General features: G+C 41.6%; 1 protein-coding gene across 1 annotated transcript in view; it reads left to right on the top strand.

Moving 5' to 3' along the window:
• LOC106613482 (kinesin-like protein KIF14) overlaps positions 1-15,773 on the top strand; it is a 52,742-nt gene extending 36,969 nt beyond the window's left edge. The window contains exons 25-29 of the mRNA XM_014215756.3: positions 2,224-2,376; positions 2,678-2,800; positions 9,677-9,751; positions 12,995-13,136; positions 13,446-15,773. Coding sequence (XP_014071231.1) covers positions 2,224-2,376; positions 2,678-2,800; positions 9,677-9,751; positions 12,995-13,136; positions 13,446-13,834 — 882 coding nt within the window. The 3' untranslated portion in view covers positions 13,835-15,773. The remainder of the gene's footprint in view (positions 1-2,223; positions 2,377-2,677; positions 2,801-9,676; positions 9,752-12,994; positions 13,137-13,445) is intronic.
• Positions 15,774-16,365: the final 592 nt, after the last annotated feature.

Genomic DNA, 16,365 nt, shown 5'->3' with positions numbered 1-16,365 from the left:
ATATTCAAACCGTGTCTCTGATTTTCAAGCAGGTTTTAGTCAGGATTGAGACTGGACCTTTCAGGAACACTCAAAACATATTGGAAAGCCATTCTGGTGTGTCTTTGACATAAAAATGTGTGTAATGGTCCCGCTGAAAAATAACTATCCCAGGGTTAGGTATTCAGAAGGCTGAGGCAAGGTTTCCTCTTACTTTTTATCTGGACTTTGTCAGGATCTAAATAAATATGAAAGGAACAAACTCCCTTGTCCCAGTCTCTGCAATAACATTGCATTCACTCCACATTATTGGCCTGTATGACAATGTTAAATCCACTTCAAAACATCTTCACCTTGTCTTTAACTTTGAACATTTGGACTAGGTTGTGTAGATAGCTAGGAAAACAATCAAATATATTCCCTTTTGAGATTACATTTTAAGGCAGCAAAATGTGAAGTCTGTGCAAGGTGTGTGAAGACCTTCACTACATTTTAGTAATTTAGCAGACAATCTTATCCAGAGCGACTTACTGGAGCAATTACGGTTAAGTGCCTTGCTCAAGGGCATATCGACAGATTTCGCCTAGTCAGCTAGGGGATTCAAACCAGAAACATTTTGGTTACTAGCCCAACCTCTTAACCGCAAGGTTACCACCCAGTCCCCACTAGTCATTAGTGATGGTATATAGTGCCTTCAAAATGTATTCATACCCCTTGACTCATTACACATTTTGTTGTTGCAGCGTGAATTCAAAATTGATTAAATATATGTTTTTCTCTCACCTATCTACTGTACACACAATACCCCATAATGATAAAGTGAAAACATGTTTTTAGACATTTTTGAAAAAGTATTGAAAATTAAATGCGTATCTCATTTACATAGATATTCACACCCCCAGAGTCAATACTTTGTAGAAGCACCATTGGCAGCAATTACAGCTATGAGTCTTTCTGGGTAAATCTCTGAGAGCTTTCCACACCTGGATTGTGGAACATTTGCTCATTTATTATTTTCAAAATGCTTCAAGCGCTATACATTTGGTTGTTGATCATTGTTAGACAGCCATTTTCAGGTCTTGCCATAGATTTTCAAGTAGATTTAAGTCAAAACCGTATCTCGGCCACTCCAGAACAGTCACTGTCTTCTTGGTAAGCAACTCCAGTGTAGATTTGGCCTTGTGTTTTAAGTTATTGTCCTGCTAAAAGGTTAATTCATCTCCCAGTGTCTGGTGGAAAGCAGAATGAGCAATGTTTTCCTTTAAGATTTTGCCTGTGCTTAGCTCCATTCCGTAAAATGTATTTTCCTCAAAAACTCCCCAGTCCTTAACGATTACAAGCATACCCATAACACGATGCAGCCACCACTATGCTTGAAAATATGGAGAGTGGTACTCTGTAATGCGTTCTATTGGTTTTGCCCTAAATTTGCCACATTTTGTTTGTAGTATTACTTTAGTGCCTTGTGCAAGCAGGATGTATGTTTTGGAATATTTGTATTCTGTACAGGCTTCCTTCTTTTCTCTCTCAATTAGGTTAGAATTGTGGAGTAACTACGATGTTATGGGACATGTTAATTACATTTTTACTCCTGAACTTATTTAGGCTTGCCATAACACAGGTTGAATAGTTATTGACTCAAGACATATCAGCTTTTCATTTTTAATTAATTTGTAAAATGTTCTAAAAAACGTAATTCCATTTTGACATGGTGGGGTATTGTGTGTCGGCCAGTGACAAATAAAATCTCTTTAATACATTATACATTCAGGCTGTAACACAACAGTGTGGAAAAAGTCAAGGGGTGTGAATACTTTAAGGCACTGTATGTACTACACAATCTAACATTCCTAACCAGTGGCAGCAATAAAACAAATTAAACCACCTTTTCCACCCGTCTTTTAAACTTAATTTTTGTAACATTTGAAAGTCATTAACCTTTTTAAGCTTTTTTCCCTAGTTCATTTATGTATTTATTCAAATACAATATAACTTCGCATTCACATAGTATGAATACATTTATTTTATTGAGCAAACTCTAATATCCAGAGCGACTTGCAGTTAGTGCATACATTTTTTTAGACAACCACGTTTCAATCATATTAAATACATTTTGCCTTAATAAAGTAGTTATCAGCAAAGTCAGTGGTAGTAGGAAAAGACAAGTGCAAGTGTTTTTTTATTTATTTTATTCAAATATTATTTTACGTTATTTAACATCCAATTCCCGTGGGCTCTGACCAGGGCTGTGACTCTGAGATCTCGTCCATGGTGACCGAGGCCCACAGGAAGAGTGGTCAGTGTCTGGACACGGCACTGCTGGTCATCAGCCACCTGGCTGCGCTTACCGCCACCCAACTCCATTTGACTGAGCTGGGCTCTGATGCCACAGGCAAGGTAAATGTTACCACACTGTCTGTCTGTCTCTCTCACTCACACACTCACCATATACTGCCTTTCATATTGATTGAGAATGGATAAGATACTGGGCATGAAGGCTTTGTGGTGTCCTTGCCCGGTCTGAATCCTGCCTGGATGCTTCATCTCCACTCCCCTCCTCAATTCAAAATAATGATAAAACTGGACCCAGTGACACACACATCCTAAATATAGCTTGAGGTGAGCATGGCTAATCACGCTGGTTTGCAGAGGGTCAAGAAAGCGTCTCAAAAGTTGTTTGTCGTTTCTCTTTCCCCAGCGGTCTATGGCCCTGTCTCTTTTGGAGGGGACTTGTAAAGGGGTGCACTCTCTCCTGGAAGAGGGTCTGACAATCTCCAACGAGATGCTGAGAGATGCGCAGCTGGCCTATCCCAGGACTCCGGTACGTAGCCACCATTTAGTATTCACTGTCTATATGACTTCTCTATAGGAATTGTTTTGATGTACACTGCCGTTCAACAGTTTTGGGTCAGTTAGAAATGTCCTTGTTTTTGAAAGTAACATCAATAACATCAAATTGATCAGAAATACAGTGTAGATGTTGAATGACTATTGTAGCTGGAAACGGGTGATTTAATATATACATTTTTTTGAATGGAATATCTACATGGGCGTACAGAGGCCCATTATCAGCAACCATCACTCCTGTGTTCCAATGGCACGTTGTGTTAGCTAATCCAAGTTTATCGTTTTAAAAGGCTAATTGATCATTAGAAAATTGCAAAATGGTTATGTTAGCAAAGCTGAAAACTGTTGTTCGTTTTTTTTTATTTAACCAGGTAGGCCAGTTGAGAACAATTTCTCATTTACAAGTGCGACCTGGCCAAGATAAAGCAAAGCAGTGCGACAATAAACAACAACACAGAGTTACACGTGGGATAAACATATTTACAGTCAATAACACAATAGAAAAATCTATATACAATGTGTGCAAATGTAGTAAGGAGGTAAGGCAATAAATAGGCCGTAGTAGCGAAGTAGTTACAATTACTGTGATAGACTGCATCCAGTTTGCTGAGTAGAGTGTTGGAGGCTATTTTGTAAATGACATCGCCGAAGTCGAGGATCGGTAGGATAGTCAGTTTTACGAGGGTATGTTTGGCAGCATGAGTGAAGGAGGCTTTGTTGTTAAATAGGAAGCCAGTTCTAGATCTAACTTTGGATTGGAGATGCTTAATGTGAGTCTGGAAGGACAGTTTACAGTCTAACCAGACACCTAGGTATTTGTAGTTGTCCACATATTCTAAGTCAGAACCGTCCAATGTAGTGATGTTAGTTGGGCGGGCGGGTGCGGGCAGCGATCGGTTGCAGAGCATGCATTTAGTTTTACTAGCTTTTAAGAGCAGTTGGAGGCCACAGAAGGAGTGTTGTATGGCATTGAAGCTCGTTTGGAGGTTTGTTAACACAGTGTCCAAAGAAGGGCCAGATGTATACAGAATGGTGTCGTCTGCGTAGAGGTGGATCAAGGAATCACCTGCAGCAAGAGCGACATCATTGATATATACATAGAAAAGTGTCGCCCGAGAATTGAACCCTGTGGCACCCCCAGAGACTGTCAGAGGTCCGGACAACAGGCCGGACTCTGTCACCAAAACTTTTTGGAATTAATGCTGAAGGAAGCAAATTTTAGTTTGAAAAAGCTAGCCTTTGCTTTCCTAACTGACTGTGTATTGGTTCCTGACTTCCCTGAAAAGTTGCATATCGCGGGGACTATTAGATGCTAGTGCAGTCCGCCACAGGATGTTTTTGTGCTGGTCGAGGGAAGTCAGGTCTGGAGTAAACCAAGGGCTATATCTGTTCTTAGTTTAACATTTTTTGAATGTGGCATGCTTATTTAAGATTGTGAGGAAATTACTTTTAAAGAACAACCAGGCATCCTCTACTGACGGGATGAGGTCAATATCCTTTCAGGATACCCGGGCCAGGTCGATTAGAAAGGCCTGCTCGCAGAAATGTTTTAGGGAGTGTTTGACAGTGATGAGGGGTGGTCGTTTGACCGTGGACCCATAACGGATGCAGGCAATGAGGCAGTGATCGTTGAGATCCTGGTTGAAAACAGCAGAGGTGCATTTAGAGGGCAGGTTGTTCAGGATGATATCTATGAGGGTGCCCATGTTTACGGATTTAGGGTTGTACCAAGTGGGTTCCTTGATCATTTGTGTGAGATTGAGGGCATCTAGCTTAGATTGTTGGACGGCCGGGGTGTTAAGCATATCCCAGTTTAGGTCACCTAACAGAACGAACTCTGAAGATAGATGGGGGGCAATCAATTCGCATATGGTGTCCAGGGCACAGCTGGGAGCTTTGGGGGGGTCTATAATAGGCGTCAACAGTGAGATACTTATTTCTGGAGAGATTCATTTTTAAAATTAGAAGCTCGAACTGTTTGGGCATAGACCTGGATAGTATGACAGAACTTTGCAGGCTATCTCTGCAGTAGATTGTAACTCCTCCCCCTTTGGCAGTTCTATCTTGACGGAAAATGTTGTAGTTGGGGATGGAAATCTCAGAATTTTTGGTGGCCTTCCTAAGCAAGGATTCAGACCGGGCAAGGACATCAGGGTTGGCGGAGTGTGCTAAAGCAGTGAGTAAAACAAACTCTGATTAAAGAAGCAATACAACTGGCCTTCTTTAGACTAGTTGAGTATCTGGAGCATCAGCATTTGTGGGTTTGATTACAGGCTCAAAATGGCTCAAGAACTTTCTTCTGAAACTCGTCAGTCTATTCTTGTTCTGAGAAATGAAGGCAATTCCATTTGAGAAATTGCCAAGAAACTCTTACAATTCTGTGTACTACTCCCTTCACAGAACAGCGCAAATTGTCTCTAACCAGAATAGAAAGAGTGGGAGGCCCCGGTGCACAACTGAGCAAGAGGAGATGTACATTTGTGTCCTCTTGCTCAGTTGCTGGCCTTTTAGGTAGCACTCCGGGATGCTGGCCTTCTAGGCAGAGTTGCAAAGAATAAGCCATAGCTCAGACTGGCCAATAAAAATAAAATATTACGATGGACAAAAGAACAGACACTTGACAGAGGAGTCGCCTCTTCACTGTTGACGTTGAGACTGGTGTTTTGCGGGTACTATTTAATGAAGCTGCCAGTTGAGGACTTGTGAGGCGTCTGTTTCTCAAACAAGACACTCTAAAGTACACTGCCTTGCAAAAGTATTCATTCCCCTTGGCGTTTTTCCTATTTTGTTGCATTACAACTTGTAATTTAAATGGATTTTTGGGGGGATTTCATGTGATGGGCGTACACAAAATAGTCCAAATTGGTGATGAGAAATGGAAAAAAGAACTTGTTAAAAAAATTATAAAGAATAAACAACGGAGAAGTGGTGGGTGCATATTAGAGGTCGACCGATTTATGATTTTTCAACGCCGATACCGATTACTGGAGGACCAAAAAAAGGCCATACCGATTAATCGGCGGTTTTTATTTTATTTTTTGTTGTAATAATGACAATTACAACAATACTGAATGAACACTTATTTTAACTTAGTATAATACATCAATAAAATCAATTTAGCCTCAAATAAATAATGAAACATGTTCAATTTGGTTTAAATAGTGCAAAAACAAGTGTTGGAGAAGAAAGTAAAAGTGCAATATGTGCCATGTAAAAAAGCTAACGTTTAAGTTCCTTGCTCAGAACATGAGGACATATGAAAGCTGGTGGTTCCTCTTAACATGAGTCTTCAATATTCCCAGGTAAGAAGTTTAGGTTGTAGTTATAGGACTATTTCTCTCTATATCATTTGTATTTCATATACCTTTGACTATTGGATATTCTTATAGGCACGTTAGTATTGCCAGTGTAACAGTATAGCTTCCGTCCCTCTCCTCGACCCTACCTGGCCTCGAACCAGGAACACATCGACAACAGCCACCCTCGAAGCATCGTTACCCATCGCTCCACAAAAGCCGCGGCCCTTGCAGAGCAAGGGGAACAACTACTTCAAGGTCTCAGAGCGAGTGACGTCACCGATTGAAACGCTATTAGCGCGCACCCCGCTAACTGGCTAGCCATTTCACATCGGTTACGCCAACCTAATCTCGGGAGTTAATAGGCTTGAAGTCATAAACAGCTCAATGCTTGAAGCACAGCGAAGAGCTGCTGGTAAACGCACGAAAGTGCTGTTTGAATGAATGCTTACGAGCCTGCTGCTGCCTATCACTGCTCAGTCAGACTGCTCTATCAAATCATAGACTTAATTATAACATAATAACACACAGAAATACGAGCCTTAGGTCATTAATATGGTGAAATCCGGAAACTATCATTTCGGAAACAAAACGTTTCGTATTTTATCTAACGGGTGGCATCCATAAGTCTGAATATTCCTGTTGCATTGCACAACCTTCAATGTTATGTCATAATTACGTAAAATTCTGGCAAATTAGTTCGCAACGAGCCAGTCGGCCCAAACTGCTGCATATACCCTGACTCTGTTGCACAGAACGCAAGAGAAGTGACACATTTTCCCTAGTTAAAAGAAATTCGTGTTAGAAGGCAATATTAACTAAATATGCAGGTTTAAAAATATATACTTGTGTATTGATTTTAAGAAAGGCGTTGATGTTTATGGTTAGGTACACATTGGTGCGACGACAGTGCTTTTTTCGCGAATGTGCTTGTTAAAACACCCGTTTGGCGAAGTAGGCTATGATTCAATGATAAATTAACAGGCACCGCATCGATTATATGCAAAGCAGGACAAGCTAGATAAACTAGTAATATCATCAACCATATGTAGTTAACTAGTGATTATGTTAAGATTGATTGTTTTTTATGAGATGCGTTTAATGCTAGCTAGCACCTTACCATGGCTCCTTGCTGCACTCGCTTAACAGGTAGTCAGCCTGCCACGCAGTCTCCTCGTGGAGTGCAATGTAATCGGCCATGATCGGTGTCCAAAAATGCTGATTACCGATTGTTATGAAAACTTGAAATCGGCCCTAATTAATTGGCCATTTCGATTAATCGGTCGACCTCTAGTGCATATGTATTCACCCCCTTTGCTATGAAGCCCCTAAATAAGATCTGGTGCAACCAATTACCTTCAGAAGTCTCATAATTACTTAGATTGCACACAGGTGGACTTTATTTAAGTGTCGCATGATCTCACTATATATACACCTGTTCTGAAAGGCCCCCCGAGTCTGCAACACCACTAAGCAAGGGGCACCACCAAGCAAGTGGCACCATGAAGATCAAGGAGCTCTCCAAACAGGTCAGGGACAAAGTTGTGGAGAGGTACAGATCAGGGTTGGGTTTAAAAAAAAATACATCAGAACTTTGAACATCCCACTGAGCACCATTAAATCCATTATACAAACATTTTAAGAATTTGGCACCACAACAAACCTGCCAAGAGAGGGCCGCCCACCAAAACTCACGGACCAGGCGAGAAGGGCATTAATCAGAGAGGCAACAAAGAGACCCAAGATTACCCTGTTGGAGCTGCAAAGCTCCACAGCAGAGATTGGAGTATATGTCCATAGGACCACTTTAAACCGTATACTCCACAGAGCTGGGCTTTACAGAAGAGTGGTCAGAAAAAAAGCCATTGCTTAAAGAAAAAAAAAAGGCTTGTTCGAGACTCCCCAAACATATGGAAGAAGGTACTCTGGACAGATGAGACTTAAATGTAGCTTTTTGGCCATCAAGGAAAATGCTATGTCTGGCACAAACCCAACACCTCTCATCACCCCAAGAACACCATCCCCACAGTGAAGCATGGTGGTGGCAGCATCATGCTGTGGGGATGTTTTTCATCGGCAGGGACTGGGAAACTGGTCAAAATTGAAGGAATGATGGATGGTGCTAAATACAGGGAAATTCTTGAGGGAAACCTGTTTGTCTTCCGGAGATTTGAGACTGGGACGGAGTTTCACCTTCCAGCAGGACATTGACCCTAAGCATACTGCTAAAGCAACACTTGAGTGGTTTAAGGGGAAACATTTAAATGTCTTAGAATGGCCTAGTCAAAGCCCAGACCTCAATTCAATTGAGAATCTGTTGTATGACTTAAAGATTGCTGTATACTAGCGGAACCCCTCCTACTTGAAGGAGCTGGAGCAGTCCTTTCCTTGAAGAATTGGCAAAAATCCCAGTGGCTTGATGTGCCAAGCTTATAGAGACATACCCCAAAAGACTTGCAGCTGTAATTGCTTCAAAAGGTGGCTCTACAAAGTATTGACTTTGGGGGGGTATGCATAGTTATGTCCGCTCAAGTTTTCAGTTTTTTTTTGTGTTATTTCTTGTTTGTTTCACAACAATCTTTGAAGTGGTAGGCATGTTGTGTAAATCAAATGATACAACCCCCCCCCCCCCACCCCCAATAAATGTATTTTAATTCCAGGTTGTAAGGCAACAAAATAGGAAAAATGCCAAGGAGGGTGAATTCTTTCTCAAGCCACTGTACTTGTCCTCTTGCTCAGTTGTGCACCGGTGCCTCCCACTCCTTTTTCTATTCTGGTTGAGACAGTTTGCGCTGTTCTGTGAAGGGAGTAGTACACAATGTTTTACGAGTTCTTTCGTTTCTTTGCAATTTCTCACATGGAATAGCCTTCGTTTGTCAGAACAAGAATAGACTGACGAGTTTCAGAAGAAAGGTCTTTGTTTCTGGCCATTTTGAGCCCGTAATTGAACCCACAGACGCTGATACTCCAGATACTCAACTAGTCTAAAGGACAGTTTTACTGCTTCTTTAATCAGAATCACAGTTTTCCACTGTGCTAACATAATTGCAAAAGGGTTTTCTAATGATCAATTAGCCTTTTTAAATTATGAACTTGTATTAGCTAACACAACGTGCCATTGGAACACAGGAGTGATGGTTGTTGATAATGGGCCTATGTAGATATTCCATAAAAAATCTGCTGTTTCCAGCTACAATAGTCATTTACAACATTAACAATGTCTATACTGTATTTCTGATCAATTTGATGTTACTTTAATGGACATAAAATTTGCTTTTCTTTGGAAAAACAAGGCCATTTCTAAGTGACCCCAAACTGTTGAATGGTAGTGTACCTTGAGGGGGATTCTTGAGGTTTTGGCATCAAACAAATGTTATGTTAAAAAGTAAAGTAAAAAAATTACATTTAAAGCCATGAATGGCATCAATGATTTGCATAGGATAAATCATTTTGCAATGATATTCTTGATTGTTTCTTTCGAATGCCTCTATTTTGTCTCTTTTATAAAGCATCAGTCTCCAAACAAGATACCATATGGTCTATATTTCTGGCAGGTTTTGCAGAGCCTCAAGTCGAAGATGCTGGACCTGTCCTGTGCTCTCCAGAGCTACATCCACTGCCACATGAAGGTGAGCACTGGGCGAACAATAACAAACCCAACCAGCCCATCTATCTTTCTTGACATGGGGTTAAACTCTCCAGATTAATAGCCCCTCCCACAGCCAGCACGTTAAAAGGTGCGAATCAGCTTTTATGGCTCTTGTAAAAAACCTTGCCACCCCTGTCGGCCTTATCACCACAGTCTCACGTTGAGCCCATCGTTCAGGTAATGGATGTGTTGAATGAAGTGCCATCAGTCACCGTTAACGTGCTTGTTTGCCATTATCTGCCGCTCACAAACTAGCGCCTTTGTTAGTGCCGATCATCGGCTGCGCTAGGCGATTGGGACAAAGGATAGGACATCTTTCCCCCAGACCTCCACCCCCATTGTCTTCAAACAAAGGGGTTGGACGAACAAAACCAGACACATGTTGAATCTCTGTGGGCCTCTGGGAGAGCCATGGTTTAATTTGTTGCTACTGTATTTTCATGATAGTGAAATGCAGATACAGTCAGGTCCATCATTATTGGCAACCTTGTTACACATTTTTTTTAATACAAATACTCTGTATGCTCAAAGAAAATTTGAAATTATTTTATGCTAATGCAATTGCGTAAAGAACATTTTTGTTTAACAACTCATAAAACATTCTAAAAAAAGATAAGGGTAAAAATAATTGACGCCAGTTTTCAAAACTCTAGCACCCTCCCCTTGCGAGCATAACGACACAGATGTTTTCTTAAATGTTTTATGAGATTTGAGAACATGCTGGGAGGGATCTTAGACCATTCCTCCATACATAATCTTTCCAGATTCTTGATATATTTTGTCTGCTTTTATGGACTTCCTTCAATTCAAACCACAGGTTTTCAATGTAGTTCATGTCCGGAGACTGAAATGTTTAGCTTTTTGTGTCTGTTTAAACATTTCTGTTGATTTTGATTAGTGTTTGGGGTTATTGTCTTGCTGGTAGATCATCTTGCGGCCAAGTTTCAGCCCCCTGGCAGAGGCAACCTTGTCTGGCTGACACCAGCTCTGTCTTCCTGACTTGAGAGTAGGGGTCTGAACAATAGAACATTAAGAAAAAAATACCTAACTCGACAATGCTGTAACGTTAGTAGGAGGAGCTACTTTATTAGCAGAACAGCAGCTCAAATGTGAGTGACGATGGGAGCAGGGAGCGGGCGGCATGGCAACAGTTGACTCGCACTGGTAGACTAATTTATTGCTAGTTATTTGTCATCTCATCTGATTACATAGTACCTTTCTTTACTGCATCAAACCGAGAGAAGCTAGTTAAGATGGCCAGATACTTAACATTAACTAGGCTAATTTAGACTACATAACGCTATCTCCATAGACAAACATTGGCAGTACAATGGCCTTACTGAAGACCTCAGTGACTTTCAACGTGGCACCATCATAGGATGCCACCTTTCCAACAAGTCAGCTCAACAAATTTCTGCCCTGCTAGAACTGCCACGGTCAACTGTAAGTGCTGTTATTGTGAAGTGGAAACGTTTAGGAGCAACAACGGCTCAGCCGTGAAATGGTAGGCCACACAAGCTCACAGAAAGGGACCGCCGAGTGCTGAAGCGCATAGTGTGTACAAATCGTCTGTCCTTGGTTGCAACACTCACTACCGAGTTACAAACTGCCTCTGGAAGCATTGTTCGCACAAGAACTGTTCGTCAGCAGCTTCATAAAATGGGTTTCCATGGCCCGAGCAGCCACACACAAGCCTAAGATCGCCATGCGCCATGCCAAGCGTCGGCTGGGGTGGTGTAAAGCTTGCCGTCATTGGACTCTGGAGCAGTGGAAATACGTTCTCTGGAGTGATAAATCACCCTTCACCATCTGGCAGTCCGATGGACGAATCTGGGTTTGGTGGCCACCAGGAGAACGCTACCTGTAAAGTTGGGTGGAGGAGGAATAATGGTCTGGGGCTGTTGTTCATGCTTCGGGCTAGGCCCTATAGTTACAGTGAAGGGAAATCATAACGCTACAGCATACAATGACATTCTAGATGATTCTGTGCTTCCAACTTTGTGGCAACAGTTTGGGGAAGGCCCTTTCCTGTTTCAGCATGACAATGCCCCCGTGCACAAATCGAGGTCCATACAGAAATGGTTTGTCGAGATTGGTGTGGAAGAACTTGACTGGCCTGCACAGAGCCCTGACCTCAACCCCATTGAAAACATTTGGGATGAATTGGCATATATTTTGATTTGTTTAACACTTTTCTTTGGTTACTACATGATTCTATATGTGTTATTTCATAGTTTTGAAACTAACCATAGCACTGGTGCCAATGTCGTTTACCAATGTCGTTTATCCGTGCTATGGTCTGTTACATGAAAATGTAGCTCTTTGGCCACGTACACCAGTGGTGGGTTTGGCGTAGAAAAATGGAAGCATATGCAGAAGAGTACCTCATGCCTACGTTAAAATACGTAGGATTTTATGGGATTATTTTGCTTCCACTGGTCTTGTGGCCTTTGTTTAGGACAACGGCACCATGAACTTAACCAGGACATTTTAGCCAAAAACCTGGTTGCCTTTGCCAGGAGGCTGAGACTTGGCCGCAAGTGGATCTTCCAGCAAGACGATAACCCCAAGCACACACCCAGACTTGAACCACATTGAAAACCTGTGGTTTGAGTTGAAGAGAGCAGTCCATAAGTGCAGATGAAGGATATCAAGGATCTGGAAAGATTCTGTGTGGTGGAATTGTCTAAGATCCCTTCCAATGTGTTCTCCAATCTCTTAAAACATTTTCAAAAAAGGCAGTGTCGTTATCCTCGCAAAGGTAGGGTGCTCCTGAAAACAGGTCTCAACATTTTTGGCACCCCTATCTTAAAAAACATTTTTTTTATTACTTGTTAAACAAAATCTCTTTCTCTGAGCAATTGTATTAGTATAATATATCATTTTCAACTTTTTGGGCGCCTGCAAAATGGCTCAGTATTTATTTTATACATGCTTTTTTGCTCATCTTTATCAAGGGTGCCAATAATTATTGACCTGAAATTGTCACACGTTTTGTAATTGCACCATTGTAGTGAGACAGTATTTGATTGGAATCAACAGTAGTTCTGCACAACTAGTGTATGGAGGAAGGGCTTTAATAGGGTTAGCTACAGTATGTGAAGAAAAGGGTTCATCCCCTTGGAAAGGCACCATTTTCCAATGACATCAACTGTAAAGTGTGTGTGTTTTCCAATGACATCAACTGTAACGTGTGTGTGTGTGTGTGTGTGTCTGTCTACAGGATAGGGAAGAAGGCTCCAAGAAGGGAACTGAGGACCCTGATCTCTCACAGTTCCATAGAGTGAGGAACACCGCAGCCCAGCTGTTCCAGCTCAACCAGGCAATCAGGCAGCTTCACGCTGCGCTCTCTCTCGCCCTCCGAGGTACTGACTGCCTGGCCTATGAGAAGCAAGGCCACAGTTTCCTCAGCATTGCTACAAAAACATAATGCCTGTCATTTAACTGACCTAAATGGCTTCCTTTTGATTTCCTCTCATTTCCCTGTACTTTTTTCTTTTGTGACTTCAACTTTGATTGATAGATTTGAGCAATATTGTGGAACTGTAAACATATGTGTTTCTATTATCTACCCATCATTAGTCTAATCATCCAGGAAAGCTAGGTTCTAGTCACTATAGGGACCCAAAGAAGTTAAACGAGAAGTGAAATGCATGTATTTAACTCTTTACCAGGTAAAAGCAGTGACTCCAGCCTCGGTACCTGCCGAGAGGCTGTCTCCTCCTCCTCCAAGACCATCGACAAAGTCATTAACGGCCTCCCCAGGGGCGGCACAGGGCTGGCCACCGTCTCATCTAGCCTACAGCTGCCCTGCCTGGAGACTGTCATGGCAGCCCGGGACGAGCTCCAGTCTGCCCTGCAGGCCCTGAGTACCGCCTTCAACACGCAGGGCCTTGAAGAGAAGAGGGGGTCTTCTGGCTCAGAGAAGAGCACACGGGAAAGGGGTCAGGGGAAGGAGGGGACCCTGGTAGCTTCCGACATGGGAAGGAACAGAGGAGCCCCTAAGATTGTTTCTCTCTCTTCAGGATTGTCTTTATCTAATGGCGATGCACATTGGGTTTGATGCGCAGGGGGTTGATCAGGTACTTGTTCAGTAGGCATGAAACTGACGGAAATGGGAAGGTAGTACAATCTGAACTTGTCCAATGAGGAACACATGTTTTCGCTTTCCGTTGCAATTTTTTTTTGCTACAGTGTGCTCTAATGAACACAACCCAGATGATTGATGTTAAAGGTTACAGGCTCAATGCCATTAATAGAAAGAATCAACAGAGAGAATGAATGTACATCAAAGGTCTTTCTGTCCAATTGCACTAAAACCCCAGATGTATACACTGAACAAAAATATAATGTAAATGCAACATGCAACAATTTCAAAGATTTGACTGAGTTACAGTTCATATAAGGAAAGCAGTCAATTGAAATACATTCATTAGGTCCCAATCTATGGATTTCTCATGACTGGGAATAAAGATATGCATCAGTTGGTCACAGATACCATAAAAAAGTAGGAACGTGGATCATAAACCCAGTCAGTATCTGGTGTGACCACCTCATGTTGTCCCACTCTTCAATGGCTGTGCGACATTGCTCGATATTGGCGGGAACTGGAACACGCTGTTGTACAGGTCAATCTAGAGCATCCCAAACATGCTCAATGGGTGAAATGTCTGGTGAGTATGCAGGCCATGGAAGAACACGGACATTTTCAGCTTCCAGGAATTGTGCACGAATCCTTGCAACATGGGGCTAAACATTATCATGCTGAAAGATGAGGTGGATGAATGGCATGAAAATGGGCCTCAGGATCTCGTCACGGTATCTGTGCATTCAAATTGCCATCAATAAAAAGTAATTGGGTTCATTGTCTATATTATGCCTGCCCATACCATAACCCCACTGCCACAATGGGGCACTGTTCACAACGTTGACGTCAACAAACTGCAGTCAGGTCAAGACCCCGTTGAGGACTACGAGCACAGAGATGAGCTTCCCTGAGACCATTTCTGACAGTTAATGCAGAAATTCTTCAATTGTGAAAACACACAGTTTCATCAGCTGTCCTGGTGGCTGGTCTCAGATCATCCTGAAGGTGAAGAAGCCGGATGTGGAGGTCCTGGGCTGGCGTGGTTACACGTGGTCTGCGCTTGTGAGGCCGGTTGGACGTACGACCAAATTCTCAAAAATGACAACGTAGGCGGCTTATGGTAAGGAAATGAACATTCCCAGGCAACAAACAGCTCTGGTGGACATTCCTGCAGTCAGCATGCCAATTGCATGCTCCTCAACTTGAGACATCTGTGGCATTGTGTTGTATGACAAAACAGCACATTTTAGAGTGGCCTTTTATTATCCCCAGCAAAAGTACACCCGTGTAACGATTATGCTGTTTAATCAGCTTCTTAATATGCCACACCTGTCAGGTGGATGGATTGTCTTTGCAAAGGAGAAATGCTCACAAAAAGGGATTTAAACACATTTGTGCACACTTTGAGAGAAATAAGCTTTTTGTGCGTAACATTTCTGGGATCTTTTATTTCTTGTCATGAAACTTTACATGTTGCGTTTAGATTTTTGTTCACTATACATTATTTTGTCAGACAGGGATTTCTTCAGATTGTAAAGTACTTTGATAAAATGTGTATACGGTAATTAAATTGTACTGCAGTGGATTGTAACTATTTGGGCAATATCTTCTCATTTTGGTTAGGTGTCTTTTTAAGTTGTCTGTTCATAATCTTGCATTATTTTTAAATGTAGGTGAAGGCGCAACAATTTTCTGTATTGTATGTAGCTCACTCAATGCTGTTAGAGGTGTCCCATATCACAACTTATTCAGAGTGGTTTCATTCATTGGATCAACTATAATTTGCACTTAAAACCTTGCACAAAGTACTTGTCAATTTTTTCTTATGACATTTTTTGTATCTCTTGGTAAAGATTTGATACCTCACAATCATGTCACAATTTGAAAGTGAGCATAATAAATGAATATTTCTGGACTTTTTTGTTTAGCTTTTTCGTCTGGTCTCCATACATGCATATTTTGGTCTCCTTTCATGCGTATTGTGCAACAGCTTGTGAGTAAGTTCGTTCTTTTTCTCTCAGCAGAGCTTGAAACGGCTCCATACTTTTACACCCACCCTTTGCGCGCTCAGACTCTGCCTCACTTCATAAAATCTGATGTCACCTAGGAGGTTCCCTCAAATTCATGAAGTGTAAATCGAATGACTGCTTTTGGGTTACAAACAACGACCGATTTGTTTTTGTTAATCACTTTTGTTGAGAAAATGTAGCACAGGAGGATTAATTGATGAAAGTCTTTTAAAATCACACGACGACTTGAAATGTCGATGGAGGTGGACTAAAGAAAACGCACGAAAACCTTGAGTATTAACGGATGGTGTCCAATCTCAGGTAGGTGTAAAGTACTGTTTGTCATTTTAACTTAAATGTTAAAGTGAGAATTCAATAATTATATTTGGACATGTAGCTTGTGCCTTTGGTGCAACCTTAAATTAAGTTGATTTAGATTGCCTTTATCGATGGATAATTTCCCAAAACCGTACTAACAATTTCACATTGGCTTCCATT

This window comes from Salmo salar, chromosome 10 (assembly GCF_965601325.2).
Source record: "Salmo salar chromosome 10, fSalSal1, whole genome shotgun sequence".
Taxonomy (NCBI): Eukaryota; Metazoa; Chordata; class Actinopteri; order Salmoniformes; family Salmonidae; genus Salmo; species Salmo salar.
The sequence above is the reverse complement of the archived record's forward strand: the minus strand, read 5'-3'. Positions and strand labels throughout refer to the sequence as shown.